This window comes from Miniopterus natalensis, chromosome 7 (assembly GCF_054644295.1).
Source record: "Miniopterus natalensis isolate mMinNat1 chromosome 7, mMinNat1.hap1, whole genome shotgun sequence".
Lineage (NCBI taxonomy): Eukaryota > Metazoa > Chordata > Mammalia > Chiroptera > Miniopteridae > Miniopterus > Miniopterus natalensis.
The window spans coordinates 74,840,038-74,865,011 of NC_142087.1; the positions used below are offsets into that span (position 1 = coordinate 74,840,038).

General features: G+C 40.2%; 1 protein-coding gene across 2 annotated transcripts in view; it reads right to left on the reverse strand.

Moving 5' to 3' along the window:
- Positions 1-214: 214 nt before the first annotated feature.
- UBE2V1 (ubiquitin conjugating enzyme E2 V1) overlaps positions 215-24,974 on the reverse strand; it is a 28,812-nt gene continuing 4,052 nt past the window's right edge. The window contains exons 2-4 of one of the 2 annotated variants that reach the window (XM_016217401.2): positions 13,217-13,365; positions 3,139-3,264; positions 215-1,935 (exon numbers count right to left, since the gene is read on the reverse strand). In XM_016217401.2, coding sequence (XP_016072887.1) covers positions 1,789-1,935; positions 3,139-3,264; positions 13,217-13,365 — 422 coding nt within the window. In that variant the 3' untranslated portion in view covers positions 215-1,788. The remainder of the gene's footprint in view (positions 1,936-3,138; positions 3,265-13,216; positions 13,366-24,974) is intronic. The other variant, XM_016217402.2, reaches the window with a different exon arrangement.

Here is a 24,974-nt window from a genome sequence, read left to right on the forward strand (position 1 = left end):
AAAAAATTTGTGGAAATTTGTTTTCTCTCATTATATAAATACTTACATAGTATCTTCGATCTTATCTCTTGGCCCACAAAGCCTATTTACTAACTTAGGCCCTTTGTAGAAAAAGTTTGCCAACCCCAGCATTAGGACGTCAACTGGAATCCCAAAGGATCTAAAACATTAAATGCTGTTCCTAAGTTATATGCCAAGAGGAAGAAGAGCAGAGTTTCTTAAATATTAACGCACACTTTTTTTATTATATTAAAATCAGGCAATGGTCTGACAATAAAAAGGCTGCTTATGGAATACTGTTGTTAATTTACTTACAGGAAGTTAAATCCTTACAACTAAGGTTTTCTCCAGAAAAAGATTAATGGAAACATCAATTGCTTTTCAGACTTGATAGTTGCTGCTTCAAAAGGTGGTTTTACACAAATACTAAATTACCAAAAAAAAAAAAAAAAAAATTCCTTTAGAACACAATGAATTGCTTTTATTTCGGTTTGCATTCACATCTCAGCAATTAGTGGTCCTGAACAGAAAAGTGGAAAAACGCAGCAATTTGCCAGGAAGTCAAGCCCGCCAATTTCGGGGTTCTGCCGTGCACACCGAGTTCTTTCTTAATCCCTGCTGAGGACCGTGAGAAGCTGCAGCACCAAAACCAAAGTATGCACCGAATTCAAGGTTCTTTTTGTTCCAGTTGTCAGATTCCAAACTAGACCCAAATGGATTGCAAAGATGACCAAATGAGAGCCCTGTTTAAAACTTCAATTTGTAAAAGCAAAAGCAATGATAGGAACAAAAAAAAAATTCATTCAGAGGGATCATGTGTGCTTACAAGTGTCTTCTGTGGCCTTCCTGAGCTAAAAAAAACAACATATCAGCTGATGGTGACAGCAGAGGGTGGCAGGGCTGAGGACCCAATATTCATTTCCTGGGCTGGTACAGAGTAAATGAATGTAGTTCGAGAACTAAATGAGGGAGGTCAGAGACTCTTTCCAACCTTACCTGATGGCTTCTGGCCAAAGCAAGGGAGTGTCATGGAAAGTGTTGGGTGGTGATGGTGCAAGAAAGGGACTTGAGGAGGAAGGAGAAAGCAGCACCCCTCGATATAAAGGTAAGGGAGGGAGAAGATAGGGGGAAAGCCCTGAATTCCTCACCAAAGGCCAATTTCAGAGGGGAGCAGAGGGGGTTACAATCTATGTATGTTTCGGCCAAGGGTGGTAGTTGAGAGTGGGGAAAGGATGACGGCTTGGAAGGGGGGCATCATTTAAGACTTAAAAAAAGAAACCAGGGGTGCAAGCAAAGCACCCAAACACACCCAGCAGTTGTCCCACAGGCTGTGACCTGAAACCTTCACATCTACTCTAACAAGCCACCCCAAGCTGGAGGGCTGTTGCAGGGAGGAAGGGGGAAAGGGGAGGGAGAAGGCAGAGCCCCCAGGCCATGTAATCAGCAGCAAGGTGATTGTGTGATGTGTCTTTTCACAGTTGAGTTAGATGTGCCCCACCAGTTATGATGGGAATCAATTTAAATATACTTTCTTGATCCCAGAAGTTCAACTATGTGGACAGTGGTTACACTTGACAGGATGATTTGTTATAGCACAACTTATATATTTCAAATGGACAAAAAAATTAGTATCATTTACAGTATCTTAAGATAAACTGACTTTGAATGGGAGCTTCCTTTCCAGTACTTTGAGGTCTACAAGACGTATCTAGAAAATTTACTACTGTGGAAAATGAAGACTGCTTAAATCGAATGGGGGAGGGGTGGGCTTGTGGTTTTTCTTTTTGATTAATTGCTGTAACACTGTCCTTCAGGTGGCTGAGGGAGTTTCATATTTTCTTTAGACATCATTAGGCGCCGAAGCTCCTGCAGGACAACTTTGATACTATATGAATTCTGCCATTTTGCTAGCACTGATATGGCTCTTGGGTCCACCTACAAAAAGGCAAACAAAAACAAATTACTGTTGGGCTCTCAAACAAAAGAACAGCTTAACACTGAAGTTAAGCTACAGTATAAACTTGAGTAAAATGCATTTTTCAAGTTGAACACGCTGATCACACAATATCTGACATGCAGAATATCTGCAAGATCCCTCCCACCAGTCTGTTTTTCCCTTTTTATGTCCCAAACCCTCACTGTTTGGGAGAAGGAAATTATGGATAAGGAGAGCCACCTTTAGAGAAATGGCCCGATACTTGGTCAGACTCAACCCAACCAGCTCTAAAACAATGACCTGCTTCTGGGCGGGTTGCTGCCGCTGCTCAGGGCTTGTCCTTTCTCGACTCTACACCCAGGTGGTGGATGACAAAGATGTGCAGGGTGGCCTGGACCCAAGCTCTAGTGACAAGGGCCTGCCTCAGAGTCATAATCTCTCAAGTTAACGCAGCATTCCCTAAAAGAAATTTCCCAAAGAGTGGGTCAAGTTCTGGGTTCTGGACTTCAGGTGGAAGTTGGATACAACATTAAACACTGAACACACAGTAACAAGGCTCGTCTCTTTTCAATTCCCCCCCAAAATCTTCGGGATACCTCAAAATAAAGGCTAAGCTCACCTGATGCTAACGTGCAACACCCTCAAACACCTGTTGGTCTGCCCTTTGAACAGGAGAGCAGGCCTCAAAGGTTCCAAGCCCTTGGCAAGCAACATAAGGAGGAATAATTTATTAATTTTGCTTTATTTTTGTAGTATTTCTTGTTGCCATTACTGCCTTATGAAAAGTGAGACTAGTTTCCATTTATGGTAGTAAAAGTAAAAAAAAAAAAAAAAGCAAGGACATTAAAAAAAAAAAAAAATTATATACCACTGGTCCACAAATCAGGCCCACGAGGTAAAAGTGTGACCCCGGGCAAGATCTTTCACCTCTGTGCCTCAGTGTCCTCATTTCTACCTCATGGGGGTATTATCATGAGGATTGAGTGAGTTTATATCTCAAAGCGATGAGCACAGCGCTGGCCCAGATTAAGTGATGGGTGACGGTCAAATACAATTGGAAACAGACCCCTACCCCAAATCTGCCATGTTCGTACTGTAATATATTTTATCATCAATAACCAAGGAACACATAGGATCAGGCCCAAAAGTACAAGGCATTTCTTAACCCCGAGGAACAAGTAGGGGCAGAAAACACAACTTACCACTCCATTAGAACTATTAACTCCATTCATATTAATTTTTGTTACAAATCTTACAAAGGGGGGTGCTTCTGGGTATTTAGGTCCACATTCTATTTTAAGGCTGTATATTCGGTTTTCATAAATTGTCTGGAAAAGAAGGGTACAGAGATGTCAGGCAATTACAGAGACTTCAAAAAGGCAGACCCCTTCTGAAAGCCTATTACCCCTGGCTACAGAACAGGTGCACCTGCTTCCATTACACAAAGTCTACCTGTTATTTGATAAGTCAGTGGTAACTAGTCCCTACACTAGTGTCTGTGTATTCTGGTCTTGCAGGAATAAAAAAGACCACAGAAAACTGTAGCATCACTAAAGTTTTTTTGTTCTTTTTTTTTTTTTTTTTAAATCCTCACCCAAAGACAAGGTTAGAGAGATGGAGGGAGGGAGGGAGAGACTTTGATCGGTTGCCTTCTGTACGTTCTCTGACTGGGGATAGAACCCACAACCATGGTATATGCCCTGACCAGGAATCGAACAGGCAATCTTTCAATGCACAGTAAAACGCTCAATCAACTGAGCAACTCCAGCCAGGCACTAAAGTTTTAAGTTAGTTTTATAAACTCCAATCAGATGGACTTGTTTTTATGTTAATTTCTCTACGTTGCAGAACTGTCCTACCCTATGGGGATGGTGTATAAGAGGCATTCGCTATTCTGGGAAGCCACACTAAATGTCTACCCACTCCAGGATCATAGCCAATGCATTAAGTGCCACTATGTCTAAAGCACAGAACAAGCATCTCTTTATAGAACTTCAAAATTAAGCAGAAGATAGGGGTGGGGGTACAGATGGGTGTAGATATGAAAGTTGCTTTCCCACTTTGTCCTTACTCTGGGGCTGTGCACTGCACAAGGGATCTCAACAGGAAGGTACCAACCCTCCCCTGCTGTCTTTACAATGGCCCAAGAGATTACTGGTATTTAGTGTGGGGGGGAACGTGAAGGACACTAGGCCTACATAAAAAATATTCCTTCTTCAAATACCAGCCATGCCTTTGTTGGGAAACACTGGAAAAGTCCAATCCCCCACATGTCAATGAACTTTTCAATGAAGTGTCTTCCCAATGAGCAATAAATGTATTGCCATTGTCAGGCTGTTCTTTCTGCCCACAGTACCCTGGCCCCACGTGAACTACCACACAGCCTTTAAGACCCCATTCAATCACCTAGTCAAATACCTCCCAGTTGAAATATCATACAGGACAGCAGACTAATCCACAGCTTTCTGTCCTATGTGAAATCGCATTGTTATCACTTATGTCTGAAGACCACACTGTGGTGACATCTCCCCATCAGATGGCATCCTCAAAGGCAGGGGCCACCCTCCTATTGTTCCCCTCTTAGGCACCTGTGCTCCTTCCTCATTGCTTGCTGCACAAATAACTGCTCCTGTATAAACAGTGACATCTAGCGGTCCTTGGGGAAATAAATTACAGAGGATGTGATTTAAACCTCTTGAAAACATTGTGTCTAAATAGTGGCTGTCCCTAATAAATTGGAACATATTTTAAGATTCAGAAGGCACTCATAATATACACATAGAAACCTTTCACAGCCACTTAACAGAGACTACATACTATAACAAAACCAAAACTCAAATCTGGATTTCTACCCACCCTCAACCTGCTCTACCATCTGGCAGTTAGTTAAAGCAAAACCCTAGCAGTCATCCACGATTCCCTTTTCCTGTGCCCTCTACCTTCCAATCATCAAAAAGTCTCATACCCATCCACTTTCCTCCACCACTGTACCTCATCTGAATCTCCCAAGTCTGCTTTCTCTCTAGTTCTCTACAATCTATTCTTCACACAGCAACCTGACTGACCTTTTAAATCCGGAAACTGTCCCTGCAGGCTTAGCCCTTCCAATGGCTTCCTAGTTACCTGAGAAGGAAGCCCAAGTTCCTGGATCGAACCCTATGCAACCTTGCCTTCCTTCTCCTTTTATTCTTCTGCCCCTCTCCCCCATGGCCCTCTGGCCTCCTGACTCATCCAACATGCCAAGTTCTATCTTGGGGCCCCTATATGAGTCCCTCCGCTGCATCTTGCAGCTCTCGGGCTCAAGTGAACTTTCTTCTCACAAGTCTCCCCGATCCCCCACCTGAAGACTCATACCCAGTGTAGTGTCAGACCTCCCTGAACAGAGGATAAGAAGGGCAGAGGCCTCAACAGAATTGGTACTCCAATGTCTGTTGAATGAATGAATGTTGCCCTTCACGTTAATGTAAAATGAACAGCTTGTTGCCATTAAGGGGTTTCCTCAGAGGGGGGGAAAAAAATCACTCAGTAAACAACAAGTAGGAAGCAAACAGGGATATGATTTCCATACAGATTTATGGAAAATATAAAAGGTCTATCCTCAGAACTTAGCACAGTCTCCACTAGCAACTATACACAAAGTATCTGTTGACTGCATGGATCCCAAATACATCCCTTTGTGTGTCCTGCATTCATGCTCAGTAGTTTTGTCTGTCACACAATTCAAAGACAGACTTTCTTACATAAAAAAGTCCTTGGGGGCATGGGCGCAAGGTAATTGCCAAAATCACAAAGTCTGTTAAAATATCTGATACCACATTTTGGAGGCTCTGATGCACCAATATATTTATCTGTTGGTATGGCTTGTGGCTTATCAGTATTGATAAAATTTCACTGATATTGATTAACAATAACAAAAATGGTTAAGGTGGGCAGCTTATTAATTAATATGATTCTGATTATTACACAGATTATATCTTAACATTACTCTTGACACTATGAAGTTTAATTTTTAAAAAAATCTATGCTATGACTAACTTCTTAGAAAGGAAAAAAAAGAAACATTGAATTCTGAACACCTATGTTCAACTGGAAATGTCACTGGAAGACAGTAAAAAATGGCTCAAGTCAAGTGAACATAGAGACCCCTGAAGGGTCATTAAAAAGCTCAAAGTACGATTTTTTTACAAAATACAGGGTTATAGTTTTCTTTTGTTTGCAAGTGCTCTGGGGCCTCCTAAAAAGGTTTCATGGCAGAAAGGAAATGTGGCTGACGGAGAACTGCTGGGACATTCTGTCTCTATAAGGAACACAGACTCATTACTTGATCATGAAACAAACACTTTCCACATTGTTGATGTGGCTTAAGCTTCATGGGACAATTTGGCAGTGCCTACCAAAATGTGAAACAGGCATGCTCAGACTGGCAAGACCATTTCTAGGAATCTCCTACAGGCAGACTTACTTGTGCACAAAAAATGTGAAGCACTGTCTGCAATAGCAAAAATAACTAAATCTAAATGTCTACATGCAAGGGAGTAACTAAATATGGCATATTTATATAATTGGATACTTTGTAGCCTCTTCAAAGGCTGAGGTGCACATCCACAGAGCCAAGGCAGAGCTGGTAGGTATAGCCAGCAAGTTGTAGAATATGTACAATCTATAAAACCAAACCAATGCCTCTCTGCAGTTCTGGGTATATTTATGTGCACACAGGATATTTCTCCATTAGGCATAACGGGTCCAGAGCCTAGAGACCACACGTTTTTCCTGGGCCTAAATATATATATGTATATATATGAGATAATCCCAGCCTAATCATGAGGAAAAACATCAGGCAAATTCTAACAGAGAGACATTCTACAAAATACCTGACCAGTACTCCTCAAAACTGACAAGAGTAAGGAAAACCTGAAATTGACACAGGCATAGGATATGATGACAAGATATACTGTAATATCTTGGGTAGACGTCTGGAAAGGAAAATACACATAAAGTAAAAACTGAGACTACCTGAATAAATTATGGACTTTAGTTAATAATAATGTATCAATATTTGTTCACTGGTTTTTATGAATGTACTACACTAATACACAATATTAACAATTAGGGAAATGGGGGGGAGGTGTATGGGAACTTTCTATACTACCCTTGCAACTTTTCTGTAAAACTATTATAAATTAAAATTTATTTTTAAAATGTGAATGAGTAAAGGAAAAAGGTACTGACTTAAAAATGTGCAAAGAAAATTACAAAACCTAAATTAATATATAATAAAATGGTGACATTAGGTCAACTAAACATCACCTCCTACTCATTTCAAATCTTATGTAGTTATATAAAAATTATGTTTACTGTGGGAACATGCTATGTTAGAATGAAGGTACCCTAGCAGGTTTGGCTAAGTGGTTAGAGCATCAGCCTACGAACTGTAGGGCCCCGGGTTTGATTCTGGCCAAAGGCACATACCTTGATTACAGACCTAATTCCTGGCCCCGGTCAGAGCGTGTGCAGGAGGCAACCAACTGATGTATCTCTCTCTCACACTGATGCCCCCCCCAAAAGCAATGGAAAAAATATCCTCGGGTGAGGATAAAAAAAAGGAATGAAGGGTAGTCCCTCTAAAAAGTGAAACTGTGTAGAGTCTAAGATCATCTTAATGACTCAGGATGTAGACAGGTAGGTAAATGCAGAGAAAGGTGCAGAAGGAGATGCACCAAACTGCTGCTCGTAGTGAATCTGAGGAGAAAAAGCGGATACGGCAGTGAGGGATAAACCAGGAAAAAGGACACCACACTAGGTATTTTAACAGAGAATTCAATATAGGGAATCAGTTACATCAGTGCCACTGGACTGAAAAAATCTTTAAAAAGGGAACCTGAGCTAACACAGGGGTAATAACTGCGGGCAGCAGGTGGTAACCCTTAAGGTTGGGGGAACAAAGGGTACAGGCTGCAGTTGATCAAACCAAGAGGCTTAAAGGAGAGGTCCCTGTGAGGCCAGTGCTGGGAATGTCTCCAAAAGCTGGAGGCTGGAACCCACAGGTGATGCCAGAACGAAGGGCTGTTACCAGAGTGGCATAAACAGAACAGTCCCTTCTCCTTGCCTTTCAGGTCCTCTCCTGTGTCCTGAACAGAGAAACATAACAGGAAACCAGCTGACAAAGGAAAAACGTAGTTTGCAGTATCCAAAGCAGAGCAGAGAAAGGTGGACTAGGAGCTTACTAACCAGCACCCTCTAGACAGTGACAACATACCATTTTCCTTTGTACAGAAACTCTCCCTCTCTCCACCAGAGTATCCTTCTGAGTGAGCCACAGGGCCAATCTAGAGGCCATAGTAATTATTCATTTCTCTAATTCAATCCCAGTGCCACAGAAATATTCTACAACCTAAAGACTAAACTGTCAAATTAACCACACTCGCCCAGCCAGGCATGGCTCAGCGGTTGAGCATCGACTTAGGATCCAGGTGATCGGGGTTCAATTCCCAGTCAGGGCACATGCCCAGGTTGCGGGCTCAATCCCCAGTCAGGGGCGTGCAGGAGGCAGCCGATCAAGGACTTATCATTGATGTTTCTCTCTCTCTCTCTTTCTCCCTCTCCTTTCCTCTCTCTGAAATCAATAAAGATATATTTAAAAACAAAACCAACAAAAAAACAAATTAACCACACAATACTAATAAAGTACAAAGAAGAAGAGAGGCACTGGCTCCTTCCCATTTGCTTTCTGTTTCTGTCAGTGTCACCCCAGCACCAGCCCCTCATCTTGGCAGCAAGAGCTGCTTCTGGCCTCCAGCACTCCCCTAACCAGTCCCTCTGGCCTCTGTAGGCACCAGCAGCAGAGGGTACCTCTCCTCCAGTGCTAGGTTCTGATGGCCCTAGCTTCCTACCTGTCCTCCCAGACCCAGGGAGTGGCTACTGTTTTCTGTAGTGTTACCTTTGTGTTCCCACAGTGTCCTTTTTTTGCCCTTTTCAGTCCAACACCTATTTGATCAACTTCCTAAATGAAATTATTTTTGTTGAAATATCTAGCATGGTTTCTCTTTTCCTGACTGATGCAGAGTTCAGGGGAACAAAGTGAACTTCTTACTCCATACTCTGTATTGTTTAAAAATTTTTTGAGAATATATTCATACATCAGATACGTAACTTGAAGCTATTAAAAAAGAGACAGGTCAATATGCACTGATGTGGAAAGAGGTCCATCATCTGTTAAGTGAAAAAAAGTTGCAAAACGTTATGCATAGCAAGGTCTCATTTGTATTAAAAAGGATATGTATTTGTTTGTGTACCCACAGCAACACCCAGAAGAAACACCACACACCAACCAGTTTTCATTCTGTGGGACATACACGGAAATGGGGAAAGGATCCTTTTCCTTTAGAAACTCCTAAAATTATTTTTTGTTCTTAAGCATGCACATAGTACTTTTAGGTAAGTGTGTGTATAAACACACACCCGGGCTCTAACCCACACATAAAAACACTATCTGGAGAACCCTAGAGGCATAACAGCGCTTCTCAACTAAGACAATTTCTGCCACCACCACCCCCTCCGTGAACATTTATTGTTGTCACAACTGAGGTGCTACTGGCATATAGGGAGTAGAGACCACTGATGCTTCTGAACATCCCACAAGGTACAGGACAGCTTCACGACAAAGAATGATCCATTCTAGTATATCAGTGCTGAAGGTGAGAAACCCTGCTGTATAACCTGGCTACTGTTAGCACCTTTGTGATCAGAACAGAAATACTCCACTTCTAATGCTGTGAACAGTTGGACATTTGCCTGAATTTTACAAGGGGCATGTGGATGAGCTTTGGTTTGGAGAACTTGCTTTCCTTTATTAAAAAAAAAAAAAAAAGGCATTCAAATAGATTAACACACACATATAATTAAAGCATATTCAAAGAGTACAAAAAGATATATGGTAAAAAGTAAGTCTCCTTTCCACTCTGGCTCCAGCCACCCAGACATATCCCTTTTGAAGGCAACTATTGTCACCAATTTCTTTTAAGCTCTTCCAAAAGTATTCAAAGCACACAAGGGAACAAGTATTACCTGTGACCTTTTCCTCTCCCCTCATGGCCCCCTATCCCATGTGGCAGCATATTCTGTATACTGCTTTGCACCTCAGTTGCTTTGTTCACTTAAATATCATAGAGATCATCCCATTTTCAGCTATACATAAAATTTGTTTCATTCATTTGAACAGCTAAACAGTATGTAATATGGTCAACTGAAAGACCCTGAGGCAGTTTCCAGTATTTTGCTATTACTGAAAATGCTGCATGAAATAATTTTGCATACCTAGACTTTGGGCAATACATTCAAGATAAGCTGAGTAAATTACTAGCGGAATTGCTGGATCATATGGTATACATCTTTTAAATTTTGATGGATTTTCTTTTGAATAATACAGTAACAAAAATGTAATAGAGAAATGAGTTACTCAAGTGCTCTATTTAATAATGGCATACACCTTCTACTCTAATATTCAAACAGATTGGTCACAGAAAGCACCTAGAGGCAGACAGTTCCTTTTAGCCTTGGGGAGCCAGGGAAATCAAAACTATAGGGGTAAAAAGACAGATAACAACAAGTATTGGTGAGGATGCAGAGAAATGGAAACTGTTGCATTGCTGGTGGGAATGTAAAACGGTGCAGACACTTTGGAAAACAGTTTGGGCAGTTCTTTAACATGTTAAACACCGAGTTACCATATGATCCAACAATTCCATCCTAGGTATATACACCCAAGAGAACTGAAAACATCTGTCCACACAAAAACCTGTACACAAATGTTCATAGCAGCATTTTTCATAATAGGCAAAAAGTGGAAAAAATCCAAATGTCCACCAACTAATCAATGGATAAACAAATATGGAATATCCATATAATAGAATATTATGCAGTCATAAACATTATACTAAGTAAAAGCCAGTCACAAAAGACTACATATTATATGATTCCATTTATATGAAATGTCCAGAACAGGCAAATTCACAGAAAGTAAATTAGTGAGTCAAGGGTGAGGAGTGGGGACAGAATGGGAGTGACTGCCAACAGGAATGGGTTTCTTTCTGGGGTAATGAAAATGTTTTGAAATTAGTGATAGTTGCACAATTCTGAGTATAATAAAAACCACTGAACTGTATGTTTTAAAAGTGTATCCTACGGTAAGTGAATTCTATGGTATGTGAATTATATCTCAATAAAGCTGTTATTTTTAAAACAGGGTGTATGGATAATACTTTCAACAATAAAGATAAATAAGAAGAAAAACTTGGAAGGGAGAGGGTAAAAAAACAACAACAGGAAGTATGAAAAGCATCTTGCATACTGAAGTTATTCATGAAAGTTAGCCCCTGCTGAAAGAGAGAAACTGAAACTCAAGGTGATCTAAAGTGTTTTAGGTAGAACAGAATATTTTCAACAGAACTTAGTGGTTCATTTTATTTCATTTCTTTAAGTGTATAATTCAGTGGTGTTTAGTGTACTCACAAAGTTGTGTACTGGTTCACTATGAAGTGGCTAGAACCTGAAAACCGTTCTGTTGATTAGCAAATCTACTGAACAATCTAGTCTGTTCTCAGTCATTTTCAGGCGCCCTGGAGTAAGGAGTAGGGAACAATAGCTCTCATCCTCAAACCTAAACCACTCTGAGGAGATGAAATGCCACGAAGGAAGCCATCATCACACACTGGACTTCCAGAAGCAGCAAGAAAAATGATCTCCAGAAGAAACGAGCTTTCTAGATTAGGTTTTCCCAGTACTTAACAGATCCAGGAAATCCTGGTTTTCACAGATTTAAAAAAAGGATCAAGAAGTGAGTAAAGACAGATTGATTTTTTTTTTAAAAAAACCCCAAAACAAAACTATACTGTTACAAAAATGACTCAAGAAGTAACATTAGTCCGGCTTTGTCCCACGCACCAAGAGGTCACCAGTTCCGGTTCCATTCCCGGTTGGGGCACATGCCTGAGTTGTGGGCTTGATCCCTGGTAGGGGAAGTGCAGGAAGCCACCAAGCGATGTTTCTCATCTATGTTTCTATCTCTTTCTCCCTCTCCCTTCCTCTCTCTCTAAAATCAATAAAAACATATTAAAAAAATAAAAAAGTAACATTAAATGGCAAAGCCAGTCATTTGCCATGAGTGTTTGACTGTCTAAAATCAACATTAAATTGTCGTAACACTTTATGAGCATGACACTTCCTGGTTTCAGCTGAGGCCACATCCCATGTGACTTTCTACCTCCTACAGAGGTGGTGCAAGCTTACATGCAGAGAAGAGAATGAAAGCATCATCCTTAATTAAGCACAAGCACACAGGCAAGGCCCAGCAGAATCTCCTACTGCTTGTCTGAAAAATGTATCACATTCTGGGAATTTATTTCTTCACTCCCACATCACACTACTACTTAACACTGGATAATTCTATAACGGGAACAGAGGAAAACTCAAACTATAAACAGGAGGGAGACAATGTAGCATAGTGATTAAGAGCATAGGCTCTGGAGTCAGACCTGGTCTGGGAATTATCAACCACGTGACTTTGGGCAAGTAACTTTACTTTTCTGAGTCTGTTTCTTCGTCTGTAAAAAGGAATGCAACTACACGATAGTAGCACCTAACAACAGGTTCTTGTGAGAATTAAATGACATTTCTGGAGGGTTTACTATGTGTCATAAAAAAAGGTTAGCTGACATTATGAAGACTAGGAACTCTCACAAATCAAAAAGCTCTAAAAGAAGGGTCACTTTTCACTGTCTTCTTTGCAAAAGCCTCTGGGCCTAACAGTGCCTGGAAGAGACCAGGCAGGCAATAACCCTTTGTTGAATGGCCCCCCAAAATTAGGATATAGATGCATATTAGAACTGGGAAACAATGAATAAAAACCACAACTGTGAAGGTTTTCCAAGGTTCATTTGGACACTGTCTTCAGGAATGTTGGCTACATCTGGAGCCTTGTTATTTGATAAGCCCAAGAGTTTGTTCTAAACTACATCTGAGGGTACAATTACCTCACACCTCACTGTCTACATTGTCATGTAAATTCACACTATGAGTCTAAACAGGTTTTTGCTTACCATTTAGAGGGATTAAACAGCATCAGAGGAGGTTCAAATATATAAACTGAAACTGGTCAAAAAAGAATAGCCACATTTCAGAAAATATACCATTGGTGAGCTTTTTCCGTGATAAGGCTAATATTTTTTAAAAGGAGGCACAGTGAATTTAAGACATTGACATTTATAGCCGTAGCTCGACGCTTACTCTTGGAGGCCCAATTATCATCCCTGTCCATCTTGTAAGTGTCATGTCTTCGTCATCTTCTAGACCCCAGCTAACTGTGCCATCTCCTACTCCTTTCTGGCCTTCTTCGAGTTCTTCCAACAGTCGAAAATTGCGAGGGACTTTAACTCCTAAAATAAATGGAAAAAAATTCAAGATACTAGCAACTCCAGGGGAACTTGTAAACCTAGAGTTAGTTGCTCATTATCACTACCAGGGAATGAAGATGCTAACATGCAAATAATGCTGAAAAGTTGTTGCATCTCAAATTTGCTGCTTTCCAAGATATTTATAATTGACCAGCACAACCAAGGGGCTTATGGTTTTGTTACAGGTGAAGTGATGATAGAACCAAGACAGACATGCTCAAACCTGGAAAGACACCCCACACCATCGCCATGGCTTTAACAAACTTCATAAAGGGCTAAAATGTGGAAATGTTGATTGATTTGGATCCACTAGTTTGAGATGAAACCATCAATATCAAGTGCTAACAAAAGTGCCTTCGAAGAAAAAAAGAGATTTGTTTTGTTCTTATTACACATCTCTGTGCTCATTTGTTGGAATAACTCTCAAACTACCTTAGGAGAAAGAGTCGTCCTGGCTGTATCAAATAACAATGACCTCTTGATCAACTAAAAGTCAATCAAAGGCACCTAGGATAACATTTTTCAATTATTTAAGCCATAGTTTCTCTCATAAAAAGAGGGTAGCCAGTTCTCTAATTTGCTTGTTTCCAAATGTCTCAAAGCCTGACAAGTAGCTGATGAAAGCAAGTACACAAACACATCTCACAGGTTCCAGCCACTACTCCCGAGTTCAGGCTGAGGCTTAAGCTGTTCCTGGGTGTCTTCCAGAACAGAGCCTAGGTACTGGGGCCAGAGAGAGGATGAGGCTGTGGGAAGGCACAGAGCAACTCTCCTAGGGTTGCTCTCCCAACCAGTCCTGCCTACCTCTCCTTCCTCCCACCTCTTTCCCTGGAATTTGGACTATTTCCTCCGGATAAAACTCAGGATCCAGGAAAGTTACGAGCTTTCTTTGCCTTAAATGCTGAGCCCCCAACTGGCTGGACTCTCAGAGGCAAGTAGCTCAATCTATGACTGTGAACAAAGACCCACTGGAGGGACTCAAGACTGTGGAAGGTGTTCCCAGTATATCTCAGTATTTCCCAAAGTGTGGGATGCATGCTACTATTAATTCAATTTGAATAAATACCTGAGCATCTACTATATATTAGATACTTTTCTAGGCACCAGGGAATAAGCAGTAAACAAAACAAAAATGTCTGCCTTCACGGAGCTTACATGAAGGCACATATAATTGACAAAATAAATATGTAAATTATATAGTATGATAGATGGTGGTGTTCTGGAGCAGAAAGTAATGAGAGGAGGAGTTACAATTTTAAATAGGGTGATCAAGGAAAGTCTTATTGCAATCAGGAGTCATGACTAAATACCTGAAGACAGGGGAGCCTGACTTATGGATGGCAGGGAGGGGTCCAGGTAGAGGAAACATGCAAGTGCAAAAGCCCCTTAGAGAACCTTGAGCATGGTGTCAAAGAGTAAAGATGCCAATTTAGCTGTAGTAGAAAATTAGGGACTCCAACTGTTAGTGAGTAACATTAAAAAGCCACTGCAGTTCTAAACAGAGGAGTAACAGGATCTGACTTGTTTTTAACAGGATCCCTCTGAATACTGTGTGAAGAACACAGTGAAGGGAGCTAGAGCAGGTACAGTTAGGAGGCTACTCCAAGAATCCTGCAAAAGATAATACTGACTTGGACCAGGTTGATGGCAATAAAGGTGGTGAGAAGTAGCACAACTCTAGATATTTAGATGTCTGAGCTGATAAGATTTGCTGTCAGGTTGCCTATGACGCATGAGAGAAAGAGGAGTCAACTATGGCTCCCAGGCTTTTGGTTTCAGCAACACATTAGATGATTTTAGGTGCATATGAGTGAACATTTGTTTTTACAGTCATGTATTTATTTTTAAGAATAAATTATTTAGGTTAAGTAATATTATACTAACTTCCTATTTATGCTGATGGTAAATTTTTCCTTTTAAAATAAATGTAAGCAAGAGAGTCAGTTGAATGAAGAAAAATATCAAATAGCACAACAAAACCCTGTGCTATATGCACAGCATTCTTGAATGGCTTGTCTGGGAAACACTGCCATTTTTTATCCATAGAACAGCCAACTGGATTATTTAACTCTTCTGGATTAAGTCTCCTCCAGCAAACACAAAACTGAAGGATGTCTGTGACATTATAAGCAAAAAGCCAGAGGATACATCTTTTGTTCAGAAAGAGTTAAATTTAAATCTTTAATAATCCTAACTAATTTGGCTTAGGGGGAAAAAAATCACTGTACATTACTATTGGTTAATTTATAAACCTAAACTAATACAAACAGTCAAAGAAGAACACAGAATCATACTGATAGGAAGACGGATAAATATTTGAGGTACCTGTTCATAGATGGTGTAATGGGCTGAATTGTATCCTCTCAAATTCATGCTGAAGCCCTAACTCTCAGCACCTCAGAATGTGACTGTATTCGGAAACAGTGCTTTTAATTAATTTATTTATTTATTAATTTATTAATTTATTTATAGTCCTCGCCCCAGGATATTTTTTCCATTGCTTTTTCAGAGAGAGTGGGAGAGACGGAGAGAGAGAGAGGGAGGGAAAGGAGGGAGGGAAGGGGAGAGAGAAACATTGATGTGACAGACACATGGATTGGTTGCCGCCCGCATGTGCCCCTACCTAGAATGGGGACTGAGCCTGCAGCCAGGGTACATGCCCTTGGCCAGAACTAAACCCGGGATCCTTCAGTCTGATGCTCTAACCAATGAGCCAAACAGACTAGGGAGGAAACAGTGCTTTTACAGAACTGATTAAGTGAGAGCATTAGGGCGGGCCCTAATCCAATTCGACTGATGTCTTATAAGAAGAAATTTAGACACACAAAGAAACAACAAGGGCACATTTTTGTATGGCGTAAAGACCATGTGATGAGGGCACAGTAAGAAGGCAACCATCTGCAAGCAACAACCCAGTCTGGTATCTTGTTAGGCAGCTCTAGTAAACTAATACAGATACTAAGTGAGATCTTAAGCTTAAACTGGAAAGGATAGAGACCAAGATGATAGTGGTTATCTCTGGGTACAAAGATTATGGATGATTTTTTCTGTATTTCCTGACTTCTTTTACCTCTCGTTATATGCCTACCAAAACAAAACAATAAAAATACAATTAGGAACCATGTCAACCACACTGTAGGTAAGGTCCTTCAGGGCCTTTGCACTTGCTATTCCTGCTGCCTGGAACACTCTTCCCCCAGAAATCTAAGTCATGCTCCCTCACCTTCTTCAGGGCTTCAGTTGTATGACACCTGATTGCAATAAGGATCACAGATTCTCTGAGAGTGGGACTCTCACTTAATGGTATTCCCTAAGAGACTAATTGTAAGTGTCTGGGGATTTTTAATATTACCAAACTTGTTCAAATCAAATGGAAATGGCAAAGTACAGCAGCTTCCAGGGCTAAGTCCCTCATTATTGAATGGAAGTTGCTCTTTTTGGCAAGATAAATGTGCTACTTTCTTGTGTCAGATAAAACTTAAGTCAGGCTGGATTAACTACTTCTGCTATGACTATTCCTCTTGTAAACTTTGGTAAAGAACATCCTTATAGCTAGAAATGTTACCTCTTCATCTAACAACCAGATATCACAAGCTCACTGCTGTTAGTTTCAAAACAGGTGATGAATTCAAGTTATATTTTTCTGATGTTTGATTCCTACTTGTGAAGTAGGAGAAAATATATTAGTAATGAATCCTATACTTCCAACAAACATTTCCATGGGGTTAGGCATTCAAATACTTAAAGTGTGCAAGGCCCACATACACAATTGAACAACACAACAAAAAGAGTCAAACTTATTTTAGATTAGTATTTGGAACAGCAGAGAGAGTAAAGTCAGCTTTCTGTTATTAATTCATTTGTTTTTACATTTGTTATTACATAATATTCATATCATGACACTATAGGATAATTTGATTTAATTATAAAGCAGACATCAGAAACAGTTTAATAAATGAAAAACTTTGGATTGGCCAATATCTATTAGGCAGTCTTAAATATTCCAAGCAGGAGCTGGAATATTCATATAAATATCAGAGTAATTGTACTACATGCTAATTAATTACAATAAGCATTTATTCCATTTGAATAGCAATTCTCAAACTTCTTTGGTCTCAAGACCCCTCTTAAAAATTACTGAGGACTTCAAAGAGCATTTGTTTCTGTGGGTTCTAGCTACTGATATATACTAAATTAGAAATTAAGAGATTTTTAAAATACTTAATTCATTTAAAACTAACCACAACAAACCATTGCATGTTAATATAAGTAACATATCTTATGAGATAACTGTATTTTCCAAAGAACAAAATAAAATTAGTGAGAGTAGTATGACTTTGCAAATTTCTTTCATGTCTAGCTTAAAACAGGTTTAAGAACTGAGGTGAGCTGGCAAATACATATCCTGTCCAAAGGGGACAGTCACTCCTTTGCTCTGGCCAAATATCTGTGGGTCAGATTCTGCTAATGGTCCAACACTCTGCAACATCTGGGGTCACCTAACTGTCCTCAAAAATCCCTTTGAACCCCAACATCCTAGGTTTAGTTCAGCAGATATTTTAAATCCTTTCTTTTGTCAGAAGGATAAGAAAAAAAATTGACAAACATTGTGCTGGTTAGGCATCAGGCAGTTAAGTACTCTGTTAACCTTTATATAGCTAAATCTTGAATTTAAGTCCACAAACTGGATAGCATTTAAAGGGACTTAGTTTCTAATTCATTTTTTCTAAGCCATAAACTTTTATTTTCATCCAAAAATTCATAAGAAGCAAAGTTGGGGAATAAACCAGGAATTACAAAAAAAATTTACAAATTATGAAGTGATTCATTTATTTTTTTCTGATATTTAAACAGAAGTGGTTAATTAGCATCAGGTTTGCTAGTATACTGAACTCTCTACTTGGTAAGGGACCCCTTGGGGGCTCACCATGTTTAATGTGCACAAGTCTGAGCTCGCATCACACTTATAGGCAAAAAAATCCACAAATTTCAGGACTTCAATTAAAAAAAAAGTTTGCTAGGTTTTTTAACCTGTTTGTCAAAACCTCCCTTTACATAAATTTACCAGTAACATATGCATACATACACACACCTCCTTTCAGTGCAATAATTATCCAACACCATGACAGACCTTATAGGGGCTCTTAAACAAAGAAAAACAGGCCTCACAATCAGAGTATAAAGTCTCACTATGGAAGCAAGATATACACACACCAAGTTCAAAAAAACAGAACAGTATTAAAATATATGAGAAATATAATCTATCACAGGGCAATGTTTCTCAACCTTCGTGGGGGGGGGGTGTCACAGACCCCTTTGAATTTGATGAAAGCTAAAGAGGTGAGGCCATGCTACTAGGAAGGACTGGACTTTATCCAGAGGGTAATTACTGGGGAGCTGCAAATGGCTCTGAGTAGGACAAGAGATAAGGCAAATCTCCTGGGTAATGTTCAGGATGGGCTGGAAGGCTTAGAGGCCAGGTTAGGGAAGTGTTACTAACAGTCTCCAAAGCCAGAGGCATTTGCTTAGAGCAAATATGTGACAGGACATGTTATCAAACTTCTTACAGGCATAGATAGGTAGACAACAGAAGGAATATTAAGAGATTTAGGGCAGGGCATAACAATTTGCATGACTGGTAGCTGCCATTTTTACAATGTGACATAAAAACAACTGGCCTCCACACCATAGGCTTCAGATAAATATTTGTTGAAAAAAAACCTGAGCAAAGGATAAAAAGGTATGTACACTCCATTTTATAAAAGATGGAGTCTTTTATACAAAGACTACGCAAAGTCAACCTAGGCTTCTTTGTATGTGTATACTCACTCATATAAATGGTTTTCTTTCTTCCCTCCCTCCCTCCCTCCCTCTTTTAAAAAATTTATCTTTATTGTTGAAAGAATTACAGATGTCCCCCTTTCCCCCCCCATTGACCCCTTCTACCCCACACCCACCCTAAATGATCTTTTGATAGTTTTTATGATCACGAACAAGGTATGTGGCCTACCATTCCATTTTAAAAAGGCTGGTCAGGGTAATGGCTAAGTTATCTTCCACAAATAGGAATCAGAGTAGAGTATACTTTCGAGAAAAATCTTTAATCTCTCAGCAGAGGATTAAGAGCACAGGCTTAGAATCAAGTTCTCATTCCCGAATTTTCTAGCCATCTAGCTGTGTGACTGCAAGTTACCTTGAGCCTCAGCAAAACAGGGATCTCAAAATACTCCCTGCCTCTATAGGTGGCAGGATGAAGAAATGAATGAAGTAAAACCTGTAAAACACCTTCTGTAATACCTGAATTGCCTTTATCAGCACTGTATTATTTATCATAAGATTAAAAAAAAACACGCAATGACCCCACATCCCCTTTTAGCTACTATCTCATATCTTTGTTCTTTCTTAGCAAAAAACCTCAAAAGGGCTGCCTAGACTCCTTGTCTGCAAACTTTCTTGCACCTACTCCAATCAAGCTTTTTTCCATGTAGTCACTAAAGCTGCTCTTGTCAGGGGCACCAAGCAGCACCCTCCAGCCAAATTCTGAGGTCAATTCTCAGTCCCCACCCCAAGTTCCTGGAGCTCTCAGCAGCAACCAATTATCCCCTCCTTTAACTCTTTTTTCCCTTAGCCTCGGGTGCTCTTCTTCCCTGTCCTCCAAACACTGGCTGCTGGGCTTCAGGGCACAGCCCACCAACCTCTGCTCCTCTGTCTACTCTTACTACCCAAGTGATTTCACCTAGACCAAGGAAACTAATGACTCTTCAGTTTATATTTTCAACTAACTGCCAGCTAGACATCTCCATTTAGATGCTTAATAGGCCTCTCCAACTTAAAACATTTCCAAACAGAAGTCCCTTACAACACTCCTCAATCTACGCCAAAAACTACCCACTCCTCAATCTCAGTATATGGCACATTAACTAGTTTGCTCTTGCCAAACATCTTGGAGTCATAATAAGAAATCTTTCCTTTACATCCCATACCTAACCTATTTCCAAATATATCCCAACTATCATCATTTTCACCATCTCCCCAGTGATCACTGTAATCCATGCCACCTCAGCTTCTTACCTGGTTTCTTAGTCTACTGGGTCTCTACCTACTGTCCACAGTGACCTTTTAAAGGTAAGTTAGATCCATCATTCCCCTACTCAAAGCACCCTCCCCACCTACCCTTGCAACCAGCATACGTCCAAACTCCTTACCTCGACCACAGAGATGCACCTGCTTCTCTCACATCATTTCCTGCCACCCTTTCCCTCGCTCCTCACCGTCCTTCAGCCATACCACTCAACTTTTATGAATGAGCAAATTGACTTTCTTCCTTTGCATTTGCTGTTCTCTTACCCTAGAATTCTGTCCCAGAGCAGTAAATAGGTTGCTGGCTCCCTTAATCCTCATTAAGATCTAACTTCCCATTCCCTTATCTTGCTTTATTTTTCTTCACAGCATTCATAACCACTTGACATTAGTTTATTGTCTCTCTGTCTTTCCCATCTGAACATAAACTCTTTGAGGGTAAAACTTCATCTGTTTTGTTTACTGCTGATTTTCCAATACCTTGAAGAGTGTTTTGCTCAGAGTATGCACTCAGATGCTGAGTGTTAGCTAGCGATATTATTTCAGAATGAATGATGCTCAATGTCACAAAATTCTAACTCTGGCTTATTTCTGGAAAAAACAACAGGGAAACAATCATAGTACTATTAAAAGGAAGTCTAACATTATAAAGATTATCAGAGGGGCTTAGTATGGATTTTAAATAGCCCAAGAAAAGTTACCCATTAAATTGTGAATATAGAGATCTCAAGAAGAAACAAATCTTAAGTTAGAAGCCAGGCATTCTGCAGAGGTTCCCCTCCCCCATATACCTTTACCCTCACACAATGTGCTGTACTCTTTTCTTTAAATTTTCTTTTCTTCCTTTTTTATTGTCTGATACTGTTTTCTATTTTGAGATTAACTATTACTTGACAACTAGCTTTCTTTTAACATTTTTAGTTTTCGGCTTTATTTTTTAATGAAGTGTGAGCGAGACTTTTAGGGAAACAAATCATAAAACAAAAGATTCTTCACTATAAAATAAAATACATATGCTAGTATGCTACTGATATTTCAAACCATTTATAAACTGCATATAAAGGTAACACATCAATTATTTCTACAAAGCAAGAGCATTTTACTCCAAATGGCCGATCACATCCTAGTTCTAGAACTTTCAGGGGTACTCCAGAGACATAAATCCAAATATTGGTGTTCAGAGATCCTGAAGACCTTGTGAGTGTATCAGTCACAAGTGAAGACTTCATCCCATCCTAAATGGAGAGTAGAAGCTCAAAACTATAATAATTAATTTTAACAAAAGATTTCGGTCACTATATTAAAAAATTAAATCCACATATGCAAAAAAAACCCTAGAAGCATATAAGATAAAAAACCTCAAGAATACTGTAACCTATTTTTCTTCCTACTGCACTTTAACCCATTGAATCAACCTAAACTTTAAGATTTCTAACATTAATGTGTGAACCTGACTCCTAACAGGCAGCTGGAGAAACAGCTTCAAGTGACAATACAGAGGATGTAAAAATGGATTGTCGTCAATCTTAATAGACTATAACTATTAAAAAGTTAACCATGAAAATGTTAAGATAACTTCACCAAGGTGCTAAAATATCACAGCAATCCAAAGATTAAAAAAAAAAAAAGAAAACATTTGTTCCTGTTACTTCAGAATTCTTTCCAGAAGAATTTTTCCTGGATCTTTGTCAGTATCAAAAGTCATCCAATTATTCTCTTGGCTAAATATAAACTGAAAAGTCAGCAGCTGCAGGATATTACAAAGAAAATATGACAACTAAGTTGAAAAAGCATGAATATTTGATAGGGTTTTACACCATGTCATAGTAAAACATTTAATGCAGTAATTTCAAACACAGCAATATAATAAAATATTTCTGGTACAAAAAGGATTCTGAAACATCTTTTGGGAAAATCATGACCACAAAACAGCAGCTATAACAGCATGCCAATCAGGAAAACCCTGGCCTGGCCTGGGTCTTGATTAAAAATGGCAGAGCCTCACATGTTTCTCTTGAAAAGAAAGCTGCTAATTAAAACTGGGTTGTTTGCCTATTCAGGGAAAACAGTGCATAGAGCTAGGAGTCTGGTTGGAAAATAAGGAGGCCTGGAAGGTGATGTACCTGGATTCGATGTTCCTGAAAACTAGACAACTTAGGGAAGTTAACCTTTATTTCTGAGCAACTGTCAAGTGCAGTCTGCCTAGTTAGTGCTTGCCCAGGAGCATATTTTTTCTCTCTTTCTCTACAGTATCACCTGGGAACTTGCTAGAAACGAACATTTTCAGGCTGAGCATCAGAGGACTTATTCTACACCACAGAACTGTTGAATCTGAAACTTGGAGGGTGGGGCTCAGCAATCTGATAAACTCTCCAGGTGATTCTGATGCACACTAGTTTGAGAACCACTAATCTAAGGGGAAGAAACAGTGGCAATCATTCTTTACAGTCCAGACAATGTGACAACAAACAGCTGGTGGCAAAAGGCAAAACTCTGTTTTTTTTTGCTGCTAGGGAGACCAAGGCCAAAGATTAGATTTTCTCTGACAGGGTGGAGACAAAGAATAAGATGTGGGCAGTGTGTCAGGACAGAAAGGGAAGGAGAGGACAGAATTAATTCTATGCTCAAGTACCTTTATAAACACCAACTAACCAGGACAAGAGCTTTCCTTTTTGAAAGGCTGAACTGCCACTTTTGCTTCTGCCCTATCAGGCGCGTTGTTTCTTCAAGTGTCAAGTTTATACATTTGGCTATATCAAGGTAAGGCCTGGATTAATTCACTGTAACCTCAACATTTATGAAGCACTTACTCTACGTCAGGGACTATGCTGAGTGCCAGGGACATGGTGGAGAACAGGGCAAAATCTTGCCCTAGTGGAAAGGCACAGAAAATATTCAAGAAAAAAAAAGAAACTTCAGATGAAGTTAAGCACTTTGGAAGAAAACAGAACAGAGGTGTGACAGTAACTGAGAAGACTACTGAATGGAGTGGTCAGAGACGGCCTTTCTGGAGAGCTGAGACCTGAAGAACAAGGAGGAGTCCGTCATGTGAAGGTCTGGAGCAGAGCATTAATTCCCAAAAGGAGAAGAACAAACCAGAGGTGTATGTACTATCACGTGAGGTCAGGGAGCAGGCAAGGGCAAGGCCAAGAAGGCCTTGTGGGCCATGGAGAAAAGACTGATTTTATTCTAAGTGCGGTGGGAAGAGCTTTCTGCAGGGGAGTGGCAGTTTCTGTTTCATGTCTCCTCTATGGATAACTCTGCCTTTTCTAAGAATGTACTGGAAAAGGGCAAGACTGGAAGCAGGAAGCTTTTGCAGTCTTCTAGGCAAGAGAAAGATGGTTCTGGTTGGACAAGAATGACAATAATGGAGATGGAGAAGAGGAGAATTTGGCACCTGTAGTGTGGTTACACCTACTGGACTTGTGATGGGGAGAATGTGAGGATGAGTAAAGAATCCTCCTTGACAGTCACTACTACCTATCCATGAAAGAACTAATCAGCCAAGGCAGAAATGTCAATAGGCCTGCCAATAGCTGAAGGAACTTGAGATGATTAGCTGAAGAACTGGCAGAGGGGGCTGGAAGAATAATATAGCCAAGAGCTTGTGTCCTAGAACAGAAATGTCCTGGTTCTGTACCCTGGCTCTGCAAGTCAGTGGTTCTGAGCCTCAGTTTCCTCACTTTCACAATAGTTACCTACTTCAAAGAGTTTCTCTGAGAAACGAGATTATGTATTTAATACAGTATTTAGCACATAGTAAGCCTTAGAAATGCAGTTTAAAGTCTGAAGGGCTTGCATGTAAATGAAGACGAGGACCTACTTTGTACACGATATGAGGGGAGTCCCAAGCCCAATGAGTGAGTGTAAGTTATTGAGTATAATGTATAAGCAAGAGCTTCCTTAGAAATGGACTAGCCCTGGCTGGTGTGGGTTAGTGGTTAGAGTGTTGGCCCGCGCACGGAAAGGTCATGGGTTCAATTCCCAGTCAAGGGCACGTACCTGGGTACCTGGGTTGCAGGTTTGTTCCCCGGCCCGTCAGGGAGAATGCAGGAGGCAACCAATCGATGTTTCTTTCTCTTTCTCTCCCCCCAACCCTTCCACTCTATCTAAAAGCAACGAAAAAATATTCTTGGGTGAGGATTAAAAAAAGAAAAAAAAGAAATGGACTTCACATTACTAAGAATGGAATAAAAAGGGGCCAGGGATGGTATAAAAAGGGTTCCTGCTACAGGTGGCAGATGTTTCTCATTAAAACTGTTTCTTTCACCAAGCCTGACCACCCCAAGACCTAGGAAGAGCATAGGCCCAAACCCATGCCTTTCCATCTCCTTCCTAAGGTACTAGAGCAGGCTGGGGAGGGAAATAAAGTCAAAACTCCTGGGCTCTAGTTCGAGTGTAATCACTCCTCAGCCAGCTACCAATCTCCCTCAGTAATACTGTGGGGCGAATACTTCTCTTGGTTAGCTCACTGGGTTGTGGAGAGTTGGATGAGATGACACAGCAGGTAA